The sequence below is a fragment of the Crotalus tigris genome, unplaced genomic scaffold (genome assembly GCF_016545835.1).
Source record: "Crotalus tigris isolate CLP2741 ecotype Arizona unplaced genomic scaffold, ASM1654583v1 scf7180000020264.354078, whole genome shotgun sequence".
Classification (NCBI taxonomy): domain Eukaryota; kingdom Metazoa; phylum Chordata; class Lepidosauria; order Squamata; family Viperidae; genus Crotalus; species Crotalus tigris.
In genome coordinates, this window is record NW_024097935.1 from 151305 (window position 1) to 178918 (window position 27614).

General features: G+C 37.1%; 1 protein-coding gene across 3 annotated transcripts; it reads left to right on the forward strand.

The window, feature by feature from the left end:
- Nucleotides 1-808: 808 nt before the first annotated feature.
- On the forward strand, nt 809-27038 carry PGGT1B (protein geranylgeranyltransferase type I subunit beta). Of its 3 annotated transcripts, none has more exons than XM_039366322.1 (10): nt 809-1020; nt 4375-4476; nt 5172-5290; nt 10943-11010; nt 12485-12636; nt 13797-13929; nt 19300-19345; nt 19840-20024; nt 21347-21455; nt 26407-27038. In XM_039366322.1, exons 1-10 carry the CDS (start codon nt 878-880, stop codon nt 26586-26588), a joined length of 1239 nt encoding a protein of 412 aa, XP_039222256.1. In that variant the 5' UTR covers nt 809-877; the 3' UTR covers nt 26589-27038. The 3 variants fall into 3 exon arrangements, with proteins under 3 accessions (XP_039222256.1, XP_039222258.1, XP_039222257.1); XM_039366323.1 differs by lacking the exon at nt 809-1020 and adding an exon at nt 1115-3375 and having other exon boundaries at nt 26407-26588; XM_039366324.1 differs by lacking the exon at nt 4375-4476 and having other exon boundaries at nt 817-1020; nt 26407-26588.
- Nucleotides 27039-27614: the final 576 nt, after the last annotated feature.

Here is a 27614-nt window from a genome sequence, read left to right on the forward strand (position 1 = left end):
ATCTCACCCTAATTACCATTCATGAAAATAAAGTTCTGTAACTTTGTTTTAGTTGTTTATCCTTAGTTCCAAAAGAAAGTTTGGGTTTGAGATCTTGTACTCCCGTCTTAAGTGCAATAGTGACGCGATAAAGAATGAATATTGTGGCATGGAAACTCCCTGTAAAAAATTTTCCAGAGACAAAATTTTATGACATAATTCCTTGTTTTTCTGTCATTGTAATGCTACTGAGCAAGATGTTGATTTTAATTGCACAAGCTCAGATATATTCTAGGATTTGATGGTAATTTTGAAGATCTCCTGTAAAAATCTAGAGGATCTGCATAAAATATAGAACAGATAGGTATAGCACAATACCTGTTTCAATAATCCATGTAAGGCTTTGTTGTATGTGGTCTTTGAAATATTTTAATAATTATTTTATCAGTATTGTATTTCAATGAGAAATACATAATTTCAGAATATTCTTGGACAGAAACTACATTCCTTACATTTCTGCACATTGAAGCTTCCAAATCGTATCTCTAATTGTTCCGGATCAAGCCATGTAAACAGATATAATCTCTAATTTTGCAACAGTGTTATATCTGATCCCCCCAAAATTGGGGAAAAAACTGTGTACAATCAGGAAAAAGTTACCCATTTGCTACCCAATGCCGTGGCCTGAACGATCAGAGCAATTTTAAAACCTGCTTTTGGTTGGCGCCAAAGCTGCTTAACTCCACCTCTTTAGGCGTAAGAGGCGGAATGAAGCTCGGTCAGCTGCCGGTTGTTACCGCCGCGGCCGCTAAAAAAAAAGGCCCAACGTTGGGCTGCGTCACATGACTGTGCCGCCGGTGACGGAGTTGCGTGTGAGAATAGGAAGTGGAAAGCCAACATGGCGAGCCCGGTGCTGGTGGAAGACGAGGGAGGCTTTGGGGACGGGGAAAGGTTGGATTTCCTCAAGGAACGCCACGTGCGGTTTTTCCAACGCAGCCTTCAGATTTTGCCTGAACGCTACTCGTCCCTGGAGACCAGCAGGTACCCCGGGGAAGCGGGAAGACCCTCGAGGGTCTCCGGGTGGGAAGTAAACGAGTCCCCCCCCCCCCAGAAGCAGACCCTGCGCGAAGTGCTTGGGACAGCTGAGCGGTGGGCGGGGTCATCTCCGAAGCGGGAATAACCCGCCAGGATTTGTTGTCTTCTGGCCACTAAGGGGTGTTGGGGCGGCGGGCTGGAGTGGCGCTCCGGGAAGCTTCCTGAAGTCAATATTTGTGAAATGGCGTTAGTCTAATTCTTAATTAAAATTGACTGTGCGCCAAAAGTCCCGCATCCTAATCCTTGATGATTGTCGGTGGCAGCTTGAAATTGAAAACAGATGTCTGCTCAGAGATATCCCCGTTTTTTCACATACTTCGAATGATAGCTTTAATATTTATTGGGTGTAGACAATCTCACTGGAACTAAAATAAAATTAGATCCAGTTTCCCTGATGTGTTTTAGGTCAAATTTCGGAAAACAGATCATACATGTGATCTTGTTTTCACTTATTAGTTTCAAAACAGTTAAAATACTTTCTGTTTCATTTCATTAAGGTGTTAACCTTTGCAGCTTACACTTGATCAGAATCCAGATGTTTTGTTGTACAATTATCAAAACTTTTGAATGCTTGTTCTCCTGTCTGAGATGGATAGAGGTTTGAAAGCAGACAGTAACTCTTACCTGATTTAGTTGGTAGGGTACCCACTTTGCAAAGGCCTGATTGCCTGAGTGAAAGGTTCTCAAAAGAATTCAACACACATGGCTGAAAATTTGAATTAAAAAGAGAAAGCATTTGCTTAAAAGATAAATAAGTCTATAGAATTTGAAATGGAAAATGTAGAAAATGTTCTTTGTGGATTTATTCTGTTCTTGGACAAATCTGGTAGAGTAAACTGGTGAGTACTACAAACATTGCACATAAAGTATTTTTTTGAACCTTACAAGTGCACCTCATTGAACTCAGTCCAACTTAGTTCTGAGTGAACACTTGCAAGATTGCCCTCAAGATGTGTGGCAAATTCATGTTTCTAGGCTTGGAGTTGAGATCAAGATACTTGAGTATTATGTGGACTTAATGTCCAAGCCTTTTAGAAAAAGAAAATATGGGGCTTCTAAAAAAGAAGCAGCCAGAGAATATGTCCTTTTTCATGAAATTTTCTTTATCAGCAGTTTCATCATTTTGAAACTGATTTTCCTCAGTTCACTATCTTGAAATAAAATTTATTTAAACTGCAGATAATATGTCTACATTTGTGGAGAAAGAGCTAAAGATCTTCATTAATGTAAAAGTTTGTCTCATTAGATGCAAGGGATTTAACTCTAGTCCTTTGTACACTATCCTACTATTAAGCTAGGTATTGCAGTTTCTGTAAACACATCAAAGGAGTTTTTATTTTCTGTGCTTCGCACATTGGATGGGGTTAATTCTGTCCTTGTACTGCATTATTTACTCTGAATGTACTCTCTGCTTGATCTAGGGTACTTATTTGATCTATTAAAGGTGAGTATACAAGGAATATAATTAGTGAGTTTAAATGGTAAAATTTGAACATACATTGCAATTAAAAGTGGGTGTAGCAGGTTTGGATGTGCTTGGTGGTGTTTTGTTTATTGCATTGTGAAACTTTGATGTTAAGCTGTATCTTTCTTTCAAAAACATACATTGAAAGATTCTAAGATAAAATGTTGCATGCTCCAAAGTGAATAAGAAGCTTGTTGTAATGTGCATTTACTGCATCTCAGGTTTTTCAGAATAATTATGGTGTAAGAATTCAGTAGCATTCTACAGTTCTTCCTAGAATTTGAAATGGAAGATGTAAGCAAGAACTACCACTATTTGATTTAAGAAGTTTCTGACAGGTGCTATGTATACTGTTGTGTACACTCTGAAACAGTTTTTCCTTTGAATCTGTATAGTCCTATTTCAGACTAAATTTGGGGAATTAAGTAAGCAATGAAATGCATGAGTTTATTTTGCAAATAATATAAATATACATTTATTTCTTAAAATTATTTTCAGTTTCTGATTTAAGCAAAATTCTAATTCAGTCAATAGTTTTAACATTTGCTCAAATTTAAGATTTTTTTTTTTTTTTGGTGGACTGACTGATTTCCAGCACTATATAAAGTTGTTTGGCTTCTATATCAGTTTGAAAATTTTTCTTTTTTTCCATTATGTAAATATTTAAGTATTTATAGTGTGCCTTATGATTACAATCAGTACACAATCAATGTTGCTATTTACTTTTATGTCTCAGGTGCAGGAGTCTTCACACTTGGCCCTTTTATGACTTGTGGACTTCAACTCCCAGAATTCCTCAGCCAGTTTGAAGACCCCTGCTCAAGTGCATATAACATGTATTTTTACAGATTTCTTCAGTTTCAATATATGAAACTCTGATTTAGAAAAATACTGCTCAATAATTTATTTCATCACCAGCCGAATATATAAATCTTTTCTAGAACATGTTTTGGTTATTGCTCTTCTTACTCATTCTCTGAAATGATACATAGCAATAATACATAGAAGTCTCCAGAACGTCTGAATGTAGAGACCCATGTATCTGCCTCTGTTTTGATAGCTTTTAATTATAAGGTAAATAAAATGTTTTAGGGAAAAATAATTGGGAACAGAGTATCGTGTTTCTGGTATTAACTCAGATATACCACAGAAGTGTGTGATCTGCATAAGAGTGAGAAAGGAATAAGAACAAGCATGCACAGTCTGCAGCAGGGTGGATAATCAATGATTTTTTAAAAAAATTTAAATGGATTTTTTTTAAATCAGAGTTTTTTTTATTTTTATCAAATGTATTTTAATAAAATACTTTTGGAGTAAAAATCTATCTAAATATAGTTTTCTACTTAAGATACATTAATAACTTAGTTTATTCAGCATGAAATGGAGCTTAGTTATGTAGCATGAGGCTGTATATTCTGCAATATTTACATTTTTGGTAAACTCATTCAGTGAATCCAAGCTCTGCAAGCTGAGATAATATGCACTGCATTGATGCATTCACATAATTTCACAGTAACCACGAGATAAATCATAAAACATAGTTCAGAAATATTCCTTTATCCCATTGTTTTGCAAATCTATGTACATTACAAACTCTATGATTGTTTGAAGAGAAATCCATCTGTACCAGGCTCTAAGTGTTTTAATTAAATAAAAGAATTTATTGTGTGATTAAACTATTAACCTAAAATCGGTTCTGATATTGTTGTTTTACTAATCTGACAGTTTATTATTCTAAATAGAAAACCTTCATTTTGTTTGCAAATAATAATATTAAAGATTCTAACTACCAGCAAGAATGAGTCCTTACATTTAAAAAGTACCTGTCATTTCAGATCCATCATGGCAGCGCTTATTAGCGGGCATCTAGTCACCTGCTGCCCGCCACATCCCTCACCTTGTTTTGTCACTGCCGCATCACTAGCCATCCCGTTAAAGTGAGTGGGACTGTTGGTGAGTCAACAGCGGGTCAGAGGAGGAGCCACTGCAGGACAGAGATGACAGTTGCTCTTTAAAAATTATGATTTAAATCGAGTTGATTTAAATCAAATCCACCCTAGTTTGTAGAAAGAAAGGGCCACATTTATAAATAAAAATAATTGCTCACCACAAAGGAATAGTTGATGCACCGATCAGGTGTTCATCAGCTAATGAGATGGCAGGACCAGTGCAACTGACAGGAGCAGTGACACTTGGAGGTGCTCAGCAGTGTGTTTTTTGGGGCAGAGGTGAATTTATTAATTTCTTTAAAAAATGTCAGCAGGATGCACAAACTTGTTATGCAGGCCTGAGTAAGAGGATCAGTTAAATTTGATTTAATGTTAAGGGAAAGGGAAAATTCAGTGAAATGGAAATAACAGGAACGTAGGGAAAAATTGACTGTAATGCTGGAGTCAGGGTGAGAAATGAGGGTAATGTGACTGTTCATCAAAGTATAATGAACATATTTGATGGTTGAATAACTACTTGCTTGGAGTACTGTATGTTTCATTCAGTTTATGTTCATGTTATAACATTCATGTTGTTTCAGTTAATTCTGAAGTTGTCCTACATGCAAATAACTATCACCTGAGTTGGAAGTTAATATTAATGGTAAATAGTAAATTGCTATTCCCCCCCCCTTTTTTTTCAGGTTGACAATTGCTTTTTTTGCACTTTCTGGCTTGGATATGTTGGATTCCTTAGATGTTGTGAACAAAGAGGATATAATAGAATGGATTTATTCTCTGCAAGTCCTTCCCACAGAAGACAGTGAGTGAGTTTTTAGCTGTTCTTTTATCAATATTTCATTACATATGTGTAGTGTCTTTTAAAAACAGAGACCATTCTCTTGTTCATCTGAATATTAATCAATTGTGGAAACTGTTTTATTTGAACTATACTAAGAGCTTGTCAGTCCTAAAATATCCTTGTTCTTACCTAAGTCAGTGAACAGCGCAATGAAGCTTGGCAAAAGCTGTACATTGCTGATAATAACTTTTGCCAAAGTAGGTAAGAAATGAAATGAGATTAGAATGAGATTCCAATGAGTACCTGTTGATAACTTTTAAAAACTTGTTTCTGCATGCTGTTATATTAAAAAAAAACATTTATTTTCTGACAAACTTTGTCAGTTTTTTTTCTCTTAATTATTTTGCTGGAATTTCTTTAAGAATTATTAGAATAGTATGAATAACAATGTATTGTAACCAGTGTGCAGACTGATAACTCCCCCAATCTGCCATTATTTTAATAAATGTAAGGCTAATTTTTCACTGCTGTAAGAAAAAAGAATGAAAGAAGTCACATTATTTGTTAGAAAGTTAACTAACAGGATGCCTGGAATACAGTTTGCTTGTTGGATATCAGTGGCCTACATTCCATTTGCTGTCTGCTCCACCAAATCTGAGGTAGTTTTTCTGATACAGAGCAATGTAGACAAAAGGTAGCTGGTTTTCATTTTTAATTAAATGCTGCCCTTCAAAACCAATCTTTCCCTGTAATAAGATGTGTTTATTAACAAGACACTAAGATTGGTTGTCAGGCAAAGTCATCTCTGAAAAGACCTGCTCTCTTGTAGTGTTTTACCATATCTTAGCATGGCACTTTAATTTGAGCCTGCAAAGTTCACCTTATGAATTAAGTAGAGGGATACTGGAAGAGGTTTTCCTTCAGATATTGTACCTACCTCATGTTCGGGTAGTAGCCTGTTAAAGTATGTTTGAAGTAAAAATACTATAGATAGAAGTAGAAATCAGCTCAAATGTAAAATCTAAATAGAATCATCATTCTTCTGTGGAACCACAGCAAGATTACATACAGTAAAAAGTATAATAGCAAGTTTACAAAGGCACTTTTAATCTCTATACTAGAAGTCCAAAATATGGGATGAAAACATTGGATTTGTTTTAAATACTGAACACAGAGAGTAAAACATACCAGTAATCAACTTTATTGTGAATTGTATGCAGGAGTTCTTGAAACATTACGCTTAGAGTGATTTAGAAGGTATTTCATGTATCCTTTTTATTGGGGTTGGTAATATTTCTTTGAGTACAGTCTTTCTCACCAAAAATAACCAAGATTTTTTCAGAGGTCCTTAGATTAATGCCAGAGAAATATTGACCGCATAGCAAAAAGAGAACTCAGTTTAATTGCACTTTTAAGATAGATACAATAATTTTATAATGTTGGGTTGTCACTGCTATGATTTTTAACCTTAGTTTAAATGATTAAGAGCATAGCAGCAATAGCATTTAAACTTCATAGTGCTTTACAGCACACTTTAAGTGGTTTATAGCATATTGCCCGCAACAATCTTGGTCCTCATTTTATTGATCTCAGAAGGATGGAAGGCTGAATCAACCTTGAGCTGGTCAGAATCAAACTCCTGGCAGTGAGCAAAGTCAGCCTTGTATGACTGTGTTCTAATCATTGTGCCACTATGTCTCCCTAAACCATACTTTTCTGAGTTTACCCAATTGTTAAAGCGAAACCATCAAACTAAACAAGCTATATTACACTTCAGTGTGATGTTGTCGTCAGATTTTAGTGTGAATTTCCTAGAATAATTGTGGAGTTAAATAAATGGAATATTTTATATACTTTTAAAATACTTTAATTCATCCTAATTTATTTGGTGATTTACCCTTTCCACAGTGCATAGTGCTCTAATGAATAAGGCCAAAGACTGGGAAATTACAATACTTAAAATTCTTATATTTTGAAGTACCATATTAGAAAAAGCTGTTTTATTTTTTTCCCAGAAGTAGTAACAATTTCTGTAAACACTAGATGGCACCATATTATAATCCAGGGGGTTTTGACATTTCAAATTTTAAGACCTACCAGTGACTTGATTTATACAAACATATGCACGCATAAATATACAGCTGTTCGGTATTATACTGTATATATCAATTACGGTAAATTATGAGCATAAGATTTTAAATTTGAGAAAGGGAGTTACTTTCCCATCTAGGCCACGTCTGTATACCATTGGTGAGGAATGCTCCCATCATTTAATTTAATTAAAAACTTTTAGATTATAATTTCAAAAGGGAGCTTTTATATTTGGTTCGAAATAAAAGGAAAGATTAATTGGAGTGCCTTAGAGAAACAAATCTATTACAGCTTTAAGTATAATGTGTTGTAGTCTTTAAGGCATCTCAAGATTTTAATGTTGTTGTCTGTAACTTACTTTGGTCTGGTCTTTTCAGACTAAATTATACCTAGTTATTAATGCAATATTAAATTATGAAACTAAAATTATACATTCTAACACTCATTGATACTGCAATATGAAATTTAAATACTTCATTTATTATTTCAAAACATGCCTAACTATCAACTTTAGCATTAGACTTTGGCAGTCTTCTGGAATCTTTATTATAAAAGCTCATATTTGGCTACAGTTTGTTTCATTTTCAAATTGCTGGATGACTCTTATTGTGATTTCTTATACATTTATTGTGGTATCCCCTTTGGTAATTAATTTCAAAAGTACTTGAATTAAAAATTATACTAGCTTTTCCCAAATTGGTGCCCTTGAAATGTGTTGAATCATTTCTCATAATCATTAGCTGCAATGGCGATTATGGAACTCCCACCTAGTTTAGAGGTATCAGGTTAAAGAAGATTGGAACCAAGATTTGCAGAGACTTGGATTGTGTACAGATAATTTAAAAGCAACAGTGCTTTGTAGGATTGTGCAAGTGCTTCAGAAAAAATACTTTGGGTGTATACGAGACCCATCTCCTTGAACTGCTAAAGCAGTTGCATCTTTTTCCAGGCTTGTGCAGCTGCTTTGGAAGTTGCTGCTAACTGTGTCTGGCCAAGCAGTCAGAAACAGCTTCCAGGACTACTGTATGAGCTTGGAAAAAGATATATCTGCATGTATCAAAGCATCTCTTTGTAAGTATTTGCAGTCCTAGAATTTAAAAAAAGAACAGAAAACTTGCTTGTGATTGGTGTTCGTATGGGCTTTTACCTTTGAATGTTTGTGTAAAATTCACAAATAGCTTTCTTCCCTTTAAAAATAACTGTGTGCAAATAATGAGTTGAAAATCCTAGTTGTGTTTATATTCTAAAAATTCCTGAGAGGTATTTTTTATATTCCTTTTACTTGTAACTTTAGTCCCTTCAAATAATATGCTAGAACTATTTCTTTTCATTTTTCTTTGTCTCTTATCACAAAATTTTGACAAGACAATTTTATAAATCCAGTGTAGGAAAATTATTCAGGTCTCTCTCAATTTGTTGTTAGCATACCTCTTTTAAATGTTAAGACATTAGCCAGTTCCTTTTGTACATCCAATGTAACATTTTTAATCATGACATTCTTGTAGCCTGTCATTTTAAAATCCACCTTCAAGGTAGAACTTGTTCCTCTTCCAGAACATGGTTTGGACAGTTTGTCTACAGAGACAGATATTATAAAGGTTACATTATGGATCCATTGTTCAAAAAATTGCCTTAGTGATGACAATTGCAATTGGCTATCTGTAGAAAGTATAGCATATTTTTGAAGTTCTTTGAAGACATTCTAAAATTCTGTTCGTTTTATACCAATGTTAATATTTATTATTCTAGCATTTTATACAATATCCATTTTATTTAAATTGTAAATAAATTTCCTTTCCGTTGCATTTTACAGATTGTTTGTACCTTGTATGAGAGCACCAGTTTGGTATAGTCATAGTGGTTAAGGCACCAGATTAGAAACTAGGAGACTGTGAGTTCTAGTCCCACTTTAGGCACAAAGCCAGCTAGGTCAGTTTCACTCTCTCTTAGCCCTAGGACAGCGGTTCTCAACCTGTGGGTCGGGACCCCATTTGGGGTCGAACGACCATTTCATGGGGGTCGCGAAACAACGCAGTCCGCCATTTTTTTCCCCTTTTCCTTAGCTGTGCTACTCCCTTTTATTTTATTGGCTTTTGAAAGCCAATAGAATAGACTCTCTTGAATAGAGTCTAATTCTATTGGCTTTCAAAAGCCAATAGGAATTGTCCAGGCTCTATCTGCCCTGCTGAGCCTGCCAAAAGTCCCATTCTGCAAATGGTGCTGCAAGTTGTCTGCAGCGAAGGCGAGCTGTCTGGAAGTTTCCACCCCTCCCTGCTGAGCAACTACTAAAAATGTAAGTAAAAGAGGGCCAGGGGTGGGAGGTGGGAGGCCGGTGGGAGCAGGGAGGGTTGCTGGCGCGCGCAGGGCCCGGCGGGTGCCTTACCTCCCTTGGGCTGGGCCAGCTGGTGGTCCAGCCAGTGGTCGGCCTGTGCCATCTCTGCCGCTTGCCAGCTACACCTCGGCCGGCACAGGGGGCAGTACCACGCATGCACGGTGCTCCCGGGCAGGGAAAGTCCTCGACTTACAACCGGTTGGGTAGTCCTCGACTTATGACCGGTTGGGTAGTCCTCGATTTACGACCGGTTGGGTAGTCCTCAACTTACCACCGGTTGGGGGTCACGGCATTAAAAACGTTGAGAACCACTGCCCTAGGAAGAAGGCTGTGGCAAACCATTTTCAAGCCACTTGCCAAGAAGACTGCAGAGAGTAGCCCAGAAATGAATAATGTCTCGACACAATCACTAGAAATCAACATTAGCGCGAGTGCACATACACACACACACACACACACTTGCAACAATACAGATCTACAGATCAATACAAGATCTAATCTTTCTTAGCTTTCGGTAGGCTAGGTCAGCCTCCTATTGTGGACCATCAACTGTCTACCATTTGTATTTTTTAATACTTTGTAGTGATGCTTAGTTCTGGGGGACTTTTCTTGTTTATATCTTGTCTAGAATTTATAAGATTGGCAGGGTTCTCTGCATACCTACTCAAAAGTAAACATTTTGAATTTACTGGAATTTCTAAGTAAGTATGTATGTATGTATGAATGAATAAGTATATATGATTACATTAGAGATAGTCCTTGGCTTACAGCCATTCATTTAATGACCATTCAAAGTTATAACAGCACTGAAAAAAGTGACTTACAACTGATCCTTGCAAATTCTGACCATCACAACGTCCCCACTGTTACTTGATCAAAATTTGGGCACTTGGCAATTGACATGTATTTCTAACTGTTGCAGCATTCCAGGATCATATGATTGTAATTTGTGACCTTCCCACCAGTTTCCAAAAACAAAGTCAATGGGGGAAGCTGGATTCACTTAACTGCATGATTCACTTAACAATCATGGCAAAAAAGATCATATAATTGGGCACTACTCATTTAACAACCATCCTACTGAACAACAGAAATTCTGGTCCCAGTTGTTATCATCGGTTGAAAAATATCTCTAGTGGTAAGCTACACTAGGTCTTCAAATTTCAGCTGATTTTTTTTTAGTACCAGGTGCTAGCAGTTTTTAAGAGACCTCTCCTATGCAAAATAACGTGGCTTTTTTTCCTCTCAAGGAACAAACATGCATCACTGTGGCTTCCGTGGTTCTTCATATCTAGGAATCCCTTTCAATCCATCTAAGGTTAGTGAATGATGTGTTTTAACTGACATCTTAGAAATTAAAATGGAAATAAGGTGTAAAATGTAAACATAGTGTTTTATGGGTAGAAATTAAAAAGATATAAAGTAAAAATGCTGAAATATTTTCTGAAAATGTAGGAAAATATTCTTATTTAGAGACTGAAATATAATTATTTACAGATACAGTATCTTTATAAAAGCCTTAAGTTAATGCAGATTTTTTTATATCTTAAATCAAATAATGAGCCATTTTTCCCAGTCTATCATAGAATAATTCAGACCATACTTTGGAAAATGAATGTGCTTTTCCTTTTCTCTCTGATATGATTATTTAGGTATTTAGCAAGCAAATCATAGTTCAAAGAAATTCTGGTTTATGCTTGCTCTGAAATCCAAAACCTTCAAACAAAGTGGTTTTTTTTTTTTATTAGCTATTGGGCAACCTTGGATAAAGACAAACTGCAAGATGCAATTTTGGGTGGGTTTTCAATTACATTAACTATTAAGCACCACATTACTATTTTCATCCTTACTGGGGATTGTCAGATGTTGGTCTATTAAAATTTCTCAAATAGAAACAGATAACATTTCCAAGCCAAGAAATTCTCTCTCTCCCCCCCCCCCCCGCCACCAGAACGGTTGAAAGTCATATAGAATACATGAAGATATGTCATAATGTAATACCTGCATTTCTCTTAAATGAAGGTGGCCTGGATACACCATTCTGAAAACCAATACAGGAGGGGAAACCCTTCCTTTTGATGGGTGCTTTGATGTTTAACTTTCCCAGGTTTCAATTGTCTCAGTTTATCACCTGAATTAACAGACTTGCCAGCTGTCCAATAATCTTTTCAGTTTCTGAATTTCTTCAAGTAGAATTGCTCCACTTTTACTATAACTCTTTTATTACATTTACTTTTTAATTGCTGTCCTCCCAGTTTGAATAGATTTGCCATGCCATGGTTCATCCTAATAACAAATCATTTATGAATAATTTAATAAAGATCCTAGAACAGATGTTGTTGATACCATGTTTATAACTTTCTATTTGAAAAGTGAAGCTTCTGCTTCTTTAACTTCAGGAAAATTGCCTGAAATAATAAATATGGTATTTTTGTAGTGTTAATATGTTATTTTCTATCAAATGCTATATTGTTGGAGTTCTGTCCTACAGAGGTAAGTTGAGATTAAAAACAGTCAACAATTGAGAAAAAGTCTCTGCAAAAGCTCTTTGGTATCATAAATCATGTAGCCTTAAAATAGCTGCTTCTTATGCTTGCACAGTTGCTGATATGTGTGGGTCATGTAGAGGTGGACATTTATATATAGCTTTTCAAGCCAGTATTCCTGACTAGATCCTTCCTGAAATACAATAAAAAGCTCAGGGATATTATCTGCAAAATAAATACTTATATTTATGTATATGTAATTATAATTTTGTTTGGTAAACAAACTTGAATTTTCTCTTGTTTCAGGGGCCTGGTATTTCTCATCCATATGACAGTGGGCACATAGCAATGACTTACACTGGCCTTTGTTGCTTAATTATTCTTGGCGATGATTTAAGCCGAGTAAATAAAGAAGCCTGCTTGGCAGGACTCAGAGCACTACAGCTGGAAGATGGGAGGTACAGTAAAATATATTTAGAAAAGAAAAAAATGAAAAAAAATTATGCACACTAATATAGTATAGCAGTTGGTCAAGCTGAATCTGGATTGGGCAGCTAGGCATATAAAGAAAAAGTATCTTCCTGTTCCATGCCTCTGTTATATTTTATATTTTATATTTTCAGAGAAGCAACTGGAGACCATGACCTTCCAGTTAGAATAGTCTTTATTAGCCCCTTCCTCATTTTACACAGCACAGCTCAGGAACGAGGGAAACCTATGTTCTTGCTTTGAAATGATAAAATTGGCAGGATATATATCAAGATGCAATAAAAATTGCATTTACAGAAATAGAATATAGAATGTTGAGTCAAGAAATTGAAATATTTGTAGCTATACATAGGAGGAATGGTATCTTATATCTTCTTCTATGACCTACAGCATTAATTATAACTGTGTTTTAAATAATTCCATTGTATTCTACAGCTTTGCAATATGATGATCAAATAGGAATGTGGAAAAATCTCATTTTGTTTCTGCAACTGTTGTGTGGCTGCCTCAAAATATTTTAGAAACCCTTTTAACCTTGAACTACATGAACAAGAAATGCTCTGCTTTATGCTTGGAACATTCTGAAATTATTCAAAGTGGTCCAATATGTCTTTCAAATGCCTGATTCTCACTTGAAAAAGGATGCTTCACAATAGAGTTGGAAATTCCATTGTGCATGTTTAATATCAATTATTTCTTCTGCTATTGTAATTGGCAGTTGAGCTCTTTAGTGTCATATGTCTTGTTTTACACAATACTTCTGTATCAACTTGCACATGAACACTAAAAATAAGGATGTGGAAGCAAAAGCAAAAAATAATCATGTGGGCATGCATACTAAAAATAAAAGTGTAGGTTTAGATCTTTAAATGGATGCTTGAATTATTATATTTCCATAACAGAAAATATTCTCTATTTTCTAAAAAACTTAATCTGCTTAAATTGGATTTATAGTTGACTTTGACTCAAAGAAAATTTTTGATAGATAGATAAATAAATAGATAGATGTTGATAATTGACATTAATAAACCTGATCATTGAAGGAAGACCATACCATTGTGCTTTGTCTTGGAAACAAAAATACATAGTTAAATCATATCATGACTGTTACATAACTAATTTTTTGTAGTTTTTGTGCAGTCCTTGAAGGAAGTGAAAATGACATGAGATTTGTATACTGTGCTGCTTGTATATGCTACATGCTCAATAGTTGGTCAGGAATGGATACAAAGAAAGCCATTGACTATATTAGAAGAAGCATGGTAAGTTTTGCCAAGTGTCACTTGATTAAAATGTTTCTTGTACCCTGTACTTAAAAAACCATTATATTGCTTCTTATGAGTATCCCTGATTTATTGCAATATGTCTTTTCCCCAAAATTATATTACTGAATATAATTACTGAATCCAAATTATATCATAGAAGTAATATTTAGCTATTTCTTGAATTAATAGTTGAATGAGTAGTCTTTAGTTTAACCATAAATAATAATATAACTGCCACACAATATCCCAATTAATAATTGTTGATAAGAAAGATAAAAAAGTCTGGATAGTGGACATTAAAATAGCTGGACACCGCAAAATGGAAGAGAAAATCACAAAATGTAAAAATCTGCAAATAAAATGATGGTAGCAAAAGAAAACAACGATAGTACCAATGGTAAAAAGTGCCTTTGATGCAATTCCAAAACATCTGAAGCACCACTTGAATACCATTGGCATTGACAAAATCACCATTAGACAGTTGCAAAAGGCAGCTTACAACCTGTGACAATACTTTTAATAGTATTCATCAACATCTGCCTATCCCAGATCTTTTGAGAAGGACTCAATCGATCAGACATGTCAAACACAAGGCCCGGCCCATGAAGTGGTTTCATGTGGCCCACAAAGCCATCCCGGAAACAGTGAGGGCACAGCCTCCAGTGCCTTGGCCCTGGTCCAGGCCATCTGGAAGCCAATGTACAATTTTGTGGTGGCCATCTATACTGAAACACATTCAATCTTAGCTACACAAGGCCATCTGGAAACAGCGAGGAACCAGCCCCTGCCGCGTCGGCCCTGCCCCCTGGGTGCATGCTGGGGAGATGCCACCCTTTGTGAGGGTGAAGAAATGCACCATTGCTTGGAAGTGGCCAGCAAATGGCCCTCACCTATACGTATCCGGCTTGATGGGCTCTGGGGGAGGGGTTTCGGCAGGCAGCAGTGCGCTCTCCTCACAGCGCCGAGAGGCTGAGTTGGGCGGTGCAAATCCAAAAAGAAGCACAATGCCCAACCCCCAGCCTGCCCAGTGTCGGCAGGCAGCGGGGCGCTCTCCTCACAGCACCAAGAGCTGAGCTAGGTGGTGCAAATCTGATGAGAAGTGCAATGCTGCCTAACCTCCAGCCTGCCCAATTTCAGCAGGGAGCAAGGTACAAAGCTGGTGAGCTTCGCACCTCCCGGCTCAACCACTTGGCGCTGTGAGGAAAGCGCCCCCCTGCATGCCCAAACCGGGCAGGCTGGGGACTGGGTGGCCTTGCACTTGTTTTCAGATTTGCGCCACCCAGCTCAGCCTCCCGGCGCTGTGAGGAGAGCACCCTGCTGCCTGCCGAAACTGGGCAAGCTGGGGGCTGGGCGGCATTGCGCAGGTAACGTAGACTGCATTTCTTCATTCCTCACAAAAGGTGACACCTCCCCAGCTGCGTTTCTTGCCTGTTTTTCCTCCCTCCTTCATCTCAAATATTTTCCTACCACTCTGTACTTAGGAAGGAAGGAAAGAAGGAGAGGGAGAGTCTGAAGAAAGTCCTGCCTTAGTCCTGCCCTGCTGCCCTTTCACCATCCCCTTGTCCCCTTCTCCTGGCCTATCCTGGGGTCTCCCATCCTATTGCTAAGGAAGCTTTGGATACAAAGCCGGGTCTCCTCCCATGGAGAGGGAATGGGCCTTCCTCTGACTTTGCCCTTGTATCCATCATGAGCAACCTGGCTAAGGAGAGCATGCACAGCAGCAGCAGCCTTGAGGAGGAGGTAAGTGCAAGTGGGTGCCCCCTTGGGGAAGTGGGGCTGGGCTTGGTGCCGCAGGTGCTCGAGGACCAGGTTGGGTGTTTGACCTCTGCTGCCCAGGGCTCTGGGCAGCCCGCGCCACCATCCAGCCCCCCCCTGCATGGCCTGAGGAACAGTGAGGCTTCTCCAGTGGACCATGCTTTGGCACTTGCCTTCGTCCTACCCCCTTTTGCCAGAGACCCTCAGATCTGTCCCATTCCTGCCCAAGCCCCCTTGACGCGAATGATGTAGAGCTGGCCATCCACACCCAGTAGGCCACACCCACTCCACGCCCACCCAGTAGGCTGCACCCACCTGACCACACCCACACAGGTCCCTGAAGGCAACCGCAATGCTGATGCGGCCCTCAATGAAATTGAGTTTGACACCCCTGCAATAGATGGACAAAAATGCCAAATTGAAGACTAAACATCTGGCTGACTTTGTGACCAACCGTAATACATATACCACCAAACAACTATATATGGTGGTATAGGATTCATAGGGAGGCTACAATGTGTATTTTTTCATTACTAGTAAAATATATAGACTTCCTATCCTTTTTACCTCAAATCTTAGTAACTTCTGTTGGAGAAACTAGCATCTGCTTTTTAGTGACTATTGAGAGTTTCATTTTTAATTTTTTAATTTTTTTAATTTTAATTTTGTTTACAAAAAATGATGTTTAAAATAGCATAGTTTTTTAGAGTCTGATTAACTGAATTCATAAATTTAAACTCTGTTTTGGACAGTATATTCTACATGCATGCTATAGATATATTGTAATATCTACAGTAGTAGATACTATTGTCTACTATGTAAAAATTGTAATATTTAGCTTTTGTGAAAGTTGAGGTTGTAATATTTTTAAATGTCTGGTTTACAAAATAAAGAAGACCAGAACCATATGCTCAAATTTAGTGTAATACATATCATTTAACTGTAATTACAGTGGTAGAATTCTCCTTCATAATATAGTGGGTATTTGTACTGAAACCTTCAAGAACTGAAATTGCACGATCCCTAACATGTGAACTTGCCGTTTCTTAGGCATAGCCTAAGCTGTTTTTTTCTTTCTATTTCCATTCAGTTATGTCTGATTCTCAGAGACTGTTTTCTTGGCAAGGTTTTTCAGAAGTGATTTGCCATTGCTTCCTTCCTAGGGCTGAGAGAAAGTGACTGGCCCGAAGTCACTCAGCTGGTTTTTTAGTCCAGTGGTTCTCAACCTGTGGGTCGGGACCCCATTTGGGGTCGAACGACCATTTCACGGGGGTCACCAAACAACGCAGTCCGCCATTTTTTCCCCCTTTTCTTTAGCTGTGCTACTCCCTTTTATTCTATTGGCTTTTGACAGCCAATAGAATAGACTCTCTTGAATAGAGTCTAATTCTATTGGCTTTCAAAAGCCAATAGGAATTGTCCAGGCTGTCTCTGCCCTGCTGAGCCCGCCAAAAGTCCCATTCTGCAAACGGTGCTGCACCAGTTGAGTAGTCCTCGACTTACGACTGGTTGAGTAGTCCTCAACTTACGACCGGTTGGGGGGGTCGCAGCATTAAAAAGGTTGAGAACCACTGTTTTAGTCTAATGTGGGACTTGAACTCAAGGTCTCCCAATTTCTACCTGATGCTTTTACTACATCAAACTGGCTGCTTTTACAGAAGCTCAAAAGCCCTTGGATTGTAGTAATGCTACAAATGTTCAACCTTATAGATTGTAATAAGTCTCTCTAGATGTTTCAATCTGCAATCAGGAGCTTTCATGGAAAGACAGGGCTCTGATAGATAAGATTTATTGCAGATACAAAATAGTTATAATAATGATGATAAAGAGTCTAAAAAACCTCACTGTATATGTGTCCCTCCAGGATTAAATTCTTCTTAATTTTTCTGTTCTTTTGTTGTAATAGACTGTATGCAGTCTTTTTCTCAGCTAGGGCTATGGATAGCATTGGCACTATGTTTACCTAATGATTCAATCCCAGGTTTCTTACTTCTCAAGTTGTTAGCTCTAGCTTTCTCATGAATTCCTTCAATAAAAGAAATAATTTAGTGAATAGTGAAGAATCTAGAATGCTTATTTTTAATTCTGATATGATTTGGGGAAAACTTTGAATAACTAAAATACTTCTAGACCAGGGGTAGGCAACCTTGGCTCTTTTATGACTTGTGGACTTCAACTCCCAGAATTCCTGAGTCAGCTATCATAAAAGAGCCAAGGTTGCCTACCCGTGTTCTAAGCTGTGACCCTGGAGAATAAGGAAATTGTACAGTTGATTTGGCACTTAGAAAATGAAGTATGCTTCAAAATAATGATGTTGAACATCTGATAGGACTTCTGTGTTTTTTCTTAATTAAGATTAAAACACAGGATAAAGGAGTCGGCATTTTAACTGATAGGCAGAAATAAATGCCTGAAATTATTTAATTCAATTTAATATAAAGTGCTTATTAAATAAAGATACTGAACTTAATTTGAATTCATTTCAAATAGTTGTCTTTCCATACAAGATCTAATATTGTGAATCCCAATTTGGAATTTAAGATTTATACAATGTAAAACTGCTTTTACAATTTATATGTTTTTCATTACATTGGAAAGCAAATATATAATTGAGGCAAATGATTATCATTGATATTGATTTCTAGGTTATGAATAACATATTTATTTATCAGACTTATATTCCATCTTTATTTGGTGTATGTAATGTCCCCTCTTCCTATTTTCCACAAAAATAACCCTGAGATTTGGCTAGGCCGAAACGAGGCAGGCTGTCTAAGGGAAGACTAGCATTCATGATCTCCTGGTTTCTAATCTGGCACTTTAACCACTACACTGACTCTTTATTTATTTGAATAAAGACTCTTTAAAAAAGGCAAAATAGACGTCATTGTTAGAGAACTACTACACAAAGATGTTTGTTTGTTTCACCACATCTTATGTTACTGTGCAAAAGAATAAGGCTTGTTAGTATTTAATATCAATTTGTGTAGGCAATACAAATTGGCATGCTGCTGAAATACAAAGAGCTGGGTAATCAGTTGTTATTTTGTCCAGACAAATATTATTTTAAGGTAATATTTTTATTGGCTTGAATCTCAATATGTCATTGCACAAGCAAAAGCCATTTTACGATTTGCTGAAAGAAAGTCAAGTATTGCGTGATTCAGTTTGTGTGGAATCTCTTTCCCTCAAGTTTCTGCATTCACTCACTACATTCTAGTATACACTCAACATACTAGTATACTACTACTGCTGCTGCTCCTTGTACCTGTGCCAGGGTGGAGGATTCCATTGGAGGAATCCTGAATCTCAGATAAACTATGTGAGACAGGTGAATACACTGGGAAGATGGGACGAGAAAGCATTTTTCTATAATAGAGTTATTCTTATAGATATTTAAATCCAAGCAGAAAGTTACTTTAATTCCTAGATTTTAAAACAAAATCCAATCTTTCACAAAGTTAATGTTTCTATCTTTCCTCTAGTGATTGCCCTTAAAAAGTTAGATCTTTGTTTTTCCTTTAGAATTAAAGTTCAATTTGCCTGATGCAACATTAAAAAAGGACTGTCTATTAAAAAATTACTTGGCCAATTTATTTTTGTTTTTTTCAGTCATATGATAATGGTCTTGCTCAAGGAGCAGAACTTGAATCGCATGGTAAGTAATTTTTTGGTCTAAACACTTTATAAGAAGTGGTTGTGGGAATCTGATTAAGCTTGACTTCTGCCCCAATGCTGGCAAAATGTGAAAGCTCTGAATTCTATTTTGAGGATTATTATGAAAAATGGGGAAAACCCCCTAATTTTTCATTGAGAACAGCTGGCTTTTCCCATATTGGTATTGCAGTTTCTTCAGTGTCATGCTTGCTACAACTATGTGCAGTTTTTGCTTCCATATACATTGTGAAATAACAGCTATGTTTTCAAAGTTGGATGAATTAGAACCAATTAAAGTCATCTGGAGGCTATTAACAGTTACAACATGTAGGAGGCTACCTTAAAAGATTAAATAAATTCATGGAGGAAAAAGCTATTAGTGTCAGCAGTTGCTTGACAAGATTAATAGTAGATGATAGTTCATGTAAATTAAATCTTATTAGTAATTCCATAAAGACTGTAAACATATTGAAGAGAGTATCCCCCATGTTATAGGTGGCTCTACTTTTTGTGGTATTGCATCATTGTGCCTGATGGGTAAACTTGAGGAAGTCTTCTCTGAAAAGGAACTGAACAGAATAAGGAGATGGTGTATTATGAGGCAACAGAATGGTTATCAAGGAAGACCCAACAAGCCTGTAGATACCTGTTATTCATTTTGGGTAGGAGCGACTCTTAAGGTAATTTAAAAGTACAAATAAGACTTTAGAATCTATAGTCTGCTTATTCTATACTAGTAGCTTTATTGTGCCAACAATATACAAGCTTCTAAGTTTTTAATCAGGCTTGATGACTACAATTTCTGATTAAAATGTATGAATGAGTAGGAAGAAGGGAAGTAGAAGAAGGAGGGAAGTGTGTAGTGGGGTGCCCCAGGGCTCTGTTCTGGGCCCAGTGCTCTTCAACATCTTCATCAATGATTTGGATGAAGGGATAGATGGGGAACTCATCAAATTTGCAGACAACACCAAGCTGGCAGGAATAGCCAACACTCCAGAATAGGCTTAAGATACAGGAGGATCTGGACAGACTTGAACACTGGGCACTATCTAACAAAATGAAATTCAATGGTAAAAAAAGTAAGGTTCTACATTTAGGCAAGAAAAACCAAATACACAGGTATAGTATAGGTGGTACCTTGCTCAATAATAGTAACTGAGAGGGATCTTGGGAGTCCTAGTAGACAATCACCTAAATATGAACCAGCAGTGTGCTGCAGCTGCCAAAAAGACCAACACAGTGCTAGGCTGTATTAACAGAGGGATAGAATCAAGATCACGTGAAGTGTTAATACCACTTTACAATGCCTTGGTAAGGCCACACTTGGAATAATGCATCCAGTTTTGGTCACCATGATGTAAAAAAGATGTTGAGACTCTAGAAAGAGTACAGAGAAGAGCATTAAAGATGATTAGGGAACTGGAGGCTAAAACATATAAGGAACAGTTGCTGGAATTGGGTATGTCTAATTTAAGAAAGAGAATGACGAGGGGTGACATGATAGCAGTGTTCCAATATCTCAGGGATTGCCACAAAGAAGAAGGAGTCAAGCTATTCTCCAAAGGACCTGAAGGCAGGACAAGAAGCAACGGATGGAAACTAATCAAGGAGAGAAGCAATCTAGAACTAAGGAGAAATTTCCTGACAGTTAGAACAATTAATCAGTGGAACAACCTGCCTCCAGAGCTGTGAATGCTCCAACACTGGAAGTTTTTAAGAAGAGACTGGACAGCCATTTGTCTGAAATGATATGGGTTTTCCTGCCTTAGCAGGGGGTTGGACCAAATGACTTCCACGGTCCTTTCCAACTTTATTATTACTATTATTATAAGAAAGGGGAAAACTTGTAGCTGATTTTTGAGTAATATTTATTAGTTTAAGGCTGTCAGTTTAGCATTTAATATAAATGTTATATCATCATTTAGCTTTGAATGTTCCTCATGAGAAATTGCTTTATTGTAACGTTTCTGAGGTGTTTGAATATGATAAATTTTTATTTCAGCTTCTGAAAATATTTCAGTATACGAACTATGAAAAAAACAGAAATTACATTTTATCAACCCAAGATCGCCTTGTTGGTGGATTTGCTAAGTGGCCAGATAGTCATCCAGGTATTTTCAGTTTTTTGCTTACTTGTATGATCATTTATGACAATGAAAAGATTGTCTTAAAACAGAGCTGGATGTAAAGGAAATAGGAATGTTTCCTAGAATGAAACAAAATTTTGTCTCTAATTTTTCAAAAGATAAATGAAGTGTTTTGTAGAATCTCTCGGGCAAAATTCTGTATAAGTAATCATAGAAAAGTGCTTATTATATGGAATAATAATCAATTTTAAAAGAGAAAGCAGTGTAAGAATAAATGAATAGTTATCACAATGGAAGGAAATAAGACTCAGGTATTTGTACAATACAGGATAATCTGGAATTGGATTATCAGTGATATAGTCAAATTAAGGTGCAACTCCAGATGACTAAAGAAACTCAAATGGATTATAAAAAGCTTGTTTTTTCAAAGTCTTTGAAAGGTTAATAAAAGAACAATTTAGAAAATACAAATGATGTATATGGTGGCTGAAAAAAAGAATATGCACTGGTAGGTATTATTTAGGAAAGAAATAAGTTTGTGCTAAAGCTTAAGACATTTTGCAGTATAACAAAAAGCACAAGTTTCTTAACTGAGGTTTTAGATCATAGACTAGAACTATTCAAGTTTTAAAACCTGTTACTGTGGGGTAGCATTTAGAATACCCTACAATTTTTCTAATCTAATCACTTCATCTCAAAAATATCAGAACATTCTACAAATCCTAAAAGGCTGTTCTGGGACACTGTTGGCATTAAACAGACCCTGAATTTATCTACAGTAAGGACCATACACTAAAACTAATAATCAGTGCCAGGATAAAAACCAAATGTGATATGATTGCATTTATATGTAATTAAACTTAAGTATAGGAATTATATTCTCATATCTACTCAATAATTTTCCCCTTCTTCTGTTGTAATAACTAATATTTGATAACAAGCTCAAATGTTTTTGAGTTTCATGCTGTTCTTAAAGCCTGAATTTACAGGCTTCTGTTCTCGGTTTCTGGATATCTGAAATCTCATCTGCCAGGGGAAAAAAACTATTGTAATATATCAGTGGTGGCAAACCTATGGCACGTGTGCCAGAAGCGGCACTTGGAGGCCTCTCTGTGGGCACGTGCACCATCATCCCAGCCTTGCCTCCCCCTGTGGCCCCCTCCTCACTAGCAGCCCCCCTGGAGCAGAGTCGCCCCTGGGCATGGCCCAATGGAGCAGTGCAGCCAAGGACATAGCCGGGCAGCAGGTACAAGACTCCGCCCTAGCGCCCCATAGTGTGCAGATGATGCTGCGGGGTGTGGGCGGAGGATGTGGCTGCCATGGTGCTGCAGGACAGCCTGGGCAATCTGTGGCGGGCCATGGAGGCGGTGCATGGCCCTGTGAGTGGGCGGGCAGGGGGTGGGTGGGGGCAGAGCAGGAGGCGGAGCGGAGGTGATGGGCGATTTTTGGGCACTCAGTCTCTAAAAGGTTCGCCAACACTGTAATATATTATAATTTAATTTTCAATACATTTTTAGAGTAAGTTAGATTTTTACCAAATTAAATTAAAATACAGTACTGGCTGATGAATGAACTGCAAACAAATATAACATTGATCTGGGAAAAATGCAAGAGAAAACAGATTGGGTGACCTTTCCAAAATGGAAATTTAAAGTGCTTTTATATTTTGAAGTCCGGGGTACTGAAACTTTGAATTCCAGGTCCTTGGGATCAAATAATAGATGGAACTATTCCTGTTATATCCTCTTTTTTGGGATTCAGCAGCTTTTGGGAAGCTGTTCAGTTGGGACAAATGTAAGGTTTTCCTTTTGGGGGTAAAAATCAGAATGCATAAGTATAGAAATGTGGAGACTTTATGAGATGGCAATGTATGTAAGAAAGATGTAGACGTACTAATTATACCTACCAGTTAAAAATGAGGGACAGTGTAATGCAACAACAAAAAAACCCATGCAATCCTATGCTCCGTTAACAATAGATGCAATATTGCATCCAGATTGTGGGATTAATCTGTACTGATCAAGCTGCAGTTGAACTACTTTGTCCAATGCATTTCAAAAGGGACATGGAGCTGCTGGAACAGGTTCAGAGGAGAGATACCAGAATATAGAAACCAATGCCTCTAAGGAATAGCTTAATGAGCTTGGTATGTTTTACTTGTTATAAAAAGGAATGAAGTAGAGATATGATTGCAGTCTACAGGTGCAGGCAATTTTTGATTCATGATCAAAAATGGGACCAGAATTTCTGTTGCTAAGCAAGGCAGTTATTAAGAGAGTCACATTAGATTTTAAAACTGTTTTTGCCACAGTTGTTAAGCAAATCACTTCAACTGTTAAGTGAATCATGCGGGCATTACATGAATCCAGCTTCCCCCATTGATTTTGCTTATTGAAAGCTGACTGGGAGGGTCATAAGTGGCAATGAAATCACCCCAAGACTCTGCAACTGTCATAAATACATGCTGGTTGCCAAGCACCCAAATTTTGATCATGCGTCCGTGAGGATGCTATGGCAGTTGTAACTGCGAGAACCGGTTGTAAATCACTTTTTTCAGTGCTGTTGTAACTTTGAATGGTCACTAAACTAATGGTCATAAGTCAAGGACTATCTTAAGGGTTATTACATGCAAGAAACATCAAAGATATTCTGTGTTGAAACTCAAGAGTGTGATAGATCAAGTCACTAAATTAAAAGAAATGAAATTTAGGGTACATATTAACAGAAATTTCCCATCAGTGCTGTTAAGCAGTAGAATAGTCTGGTCTTACTAGAAGTCTTCAGATGGCAGTTCTGTGGCTAATATTCTGGAAAGGTTTAATAGTTTTCCTTAGGAAACAGGAAAAGGTCTACAAGATCCCTTCCAATTCATACATTCTGTTCTCTATGCCAGGGTTCAGCACAGAATGTATGAATTGAATTTTCTAGCACTAACTTAAGGCTTTGTGAAGATCTGTGATGTATTGGCTAATCTTAGAAAGCTAAGCAGGGTTGGACCTGGTTAGGCTAGACTGGAAAGTTAAAATTAACATCCAAGAAGAAAGCAGTGGTAAACCACTTCTGTTTTGTTGCCAAGAAAACTAAAGGGATATATTCATAGTCACCAGAAGTCAAACTTGGCTTGAAAGACATGATATATACATGTAGAATTTCCTTGGAATCATGTAGTCATTTTGGATCCTGGCTTTGAAGAAAAACCCCAGAAACTATGAGCAGAATCTGAAAAAAAAAACCAAAAACACCCTCAAATGTTTTCTAAACCTTTTGATGATTAAATATTATTTTGAGGCTTTAAATCAAATTGTTTGGTATTTGTCCATATCAGAATTTTAAATGTTGACTATATTGGACAACCTGTTTTTATTTCTTAGAAAGTTTGTTTACAAGTTTTGCAAGATTGTGTGAGTTAACCATACCGTTGGTAGACACATGAATAAACATGTAAGATCTGCAGGGATCTTACTAGGAAGTTCATATGTTCTTTTCATGAAGATTTCTAATTGAATTCATATGCTGGCACTAATTATGCTGAACTCAGCTTTTATTAACAATATAAACTTTGCTTAGAGTCTTCACCATAGTATTTCATACTTGCTGAAGGCCTTGGTGAAGTGGCAAGTCTTCAAGGCTCTTTTAAACACCACCAACATGGCTACTATCTGGATCTCAGAGGGAACTTAATTCCATAAGGCAGGTGCTACTACTTAAAAGGTGCACTTCTGGGGTCCTGATAGATGGCATTGTTTAATCAAAGGAATCCAGAGCGTGCCAATACTGCCAGATTAAATGCAGATGTTATGAGGGACAGGTGATCCCTAAAGTACTAGGCCCTGTACTTTGTAGGGCTTTATAGAAATGACCAGCACCTTGAATTGCAGCAGGAAGCAAGCGAGCAACAGTGCAGCTCATGAAGCAGATGTTACACGAGCATACTGAGACATGCCTATGACTGCAGGTGCTTTCTGTCCAAGTGAAGCTTCCAGGTGGTCTTCAACAGCACTCCCATGTAGAGCATATGTTGCAGTAGTGAAGCTAAAACTGGCCAAACAGAAAATATTTTTCTGTTATATTCTGCAAACTTAATAATGGATCTACATGTTGGCATTGAGAGAGAAAAATCCAGCTACAATACTTAGCATTGAATTTCTCAGCCTGTGATGTATTAGAGCTCTAAAATCACTGAGTGATTTTGGGCCATTCACTGTCATTCAGCCCAATCTACCTCAAATGCTTATGTTTTTTATAAGAAAGAAAGAAAGAAAGAAAGAAAGAAAGAAAGAAAGAAAGAAAGAAAGAAAGAAAGAAAGAAAGAAAGAAAGAAAGAAAGAAAGAAAGAAAGAAAGAGTCCCACATATGCTGTCTTGAGCTGAACAAAAGGTAGAATATAAACAAACCTTCATGATGTATTCTCTAAGCTTAGCCTATTAAAGGATATTTTTTAAAAATATGTAGTTGTGTGTCAGAATGAGGCTTTCTTCATTATTTACTTTCAGTGGAAAGAGTTTAGAAAATAATAGGTTATTATTGTATTGTCCTGTGTGTACCTATGTGTGTATAGTACAGATAGTCCTCAAGTTATGGCCACAATTGAGCCCAAAGTGTATGTTGCTAAGTGAAACATTTGTTAAGTGAGTTTGCCCTATTTTAGGACTTTTCTTGCCACAGTTGTTAAGTGAATCATTGCATTTGTTAAGTTAGTAACATGGTTTGGTGAATCTGGCTTCCCCATTGACTTTACTTGTCAGAAGGTCAGAAAAGGTGATCGCATGTCCCCGGGACACTGCCAAGGATCTGAATTTTGATCACGTCATCATGGGGATGCTGCAACAGTTGTAAATGTGAAAAATGGCCATAAGCCACTTTTTTCAGTGTCATTGTAACTTTAAACGGTCATTAAAGGAACTGTTGTAAATCGAGGACTACCTGTATACGTATCTCTCAAACATACACCCTCATTTCTGGTTTCCCTTTCTAGATGCTCTTCATGCCTACTTTGGGATTTGTGGCCTGTCCTTAATGGGTGAGTCTGGCATTCGAAAGGTTCATCCTGCCCTGAATGTAAGCACAAGGACTTCAGAACGCCTTCAACACCTTCATCAGATCTGGACAACCCAGGACTCTAAACAGTCTTCAGAGGAAGTGCACAGTGCCACATGACTGAGACTCCATTTGAGCTTGGTAGCATAATTGTAGCCCAAGGTTCAAAGCCATGTATAACCGATGTGCTCTTTTAAAGTACTGGTATCATAGAATCAAATTCATATACTGGCATCAATTGACAGCTTCTGGATTGGCCTTTTTTTATAAAAAAAATTGCTTGACTTTACAAATGCAAAGATAGAAGATTGGTTTCAGAAAAAGATCTTCAAAGCGAGATGAGTTAATTCTACTTTATTCTTTTAAACAGTGCAATGGTAAACTATGGTATAAAGAAACTTCAAAATGACCTTACATATTTTCATACTAAATATCTTGAAATTAGTGATACTTATGTAATAAGGACATACGGAATCTTATAAATTAAGTCTCAATTGCTAAAAGGTGTTCTTTAAGGTAGACAATAATTGTATAATCTTTGTAAAAGAAATAAAATTATTTTATTCATCATGTACTGTATTTATTTGGGGTGCACCTTAATTTAGAATTATACAGTTTGAAGAGTTCATTTGGGCCATCAATTCCAGTCATTTGTTAAGTACTACAGTAGTGGCCAAAACTGTGGAAACCTTTTGGGAAAAGTGTATTTTTGGGGTTTCATGGCTAATAACACCACTTTTTTTGGAGTAGTACCATAACATTATATATCAATGGAAAAATAATTTAATCAATAATGTAATGCAACATAGTTTGTTCAATTATCTGTACTGTATTCTATGAAATGTTATAGCCAGATAACCAGAAAAAGGGAGCACAACTTGCTTAGGTTGATATCAGATAGCTTTCCTTCATCTGATTGTAGCCAATGAGCATGAGTGTTTAGAGAGCCAATCAGGTGTCATCTTGTTTTGGCAATGAGCCAATCAGATTATAGTAGGATTCAGTTATTGATGTCATGTACTGAAGCTGAGAGGAGGACATTTGTCAGTGTGCTATGTGACCGCTATCAAGTTGGTTGGTTTTTTTTCCTTTCATTTAGTGAGCTTGTAAAACGTAATAAAATTAAACGGTGCAAAGAGTTGATTG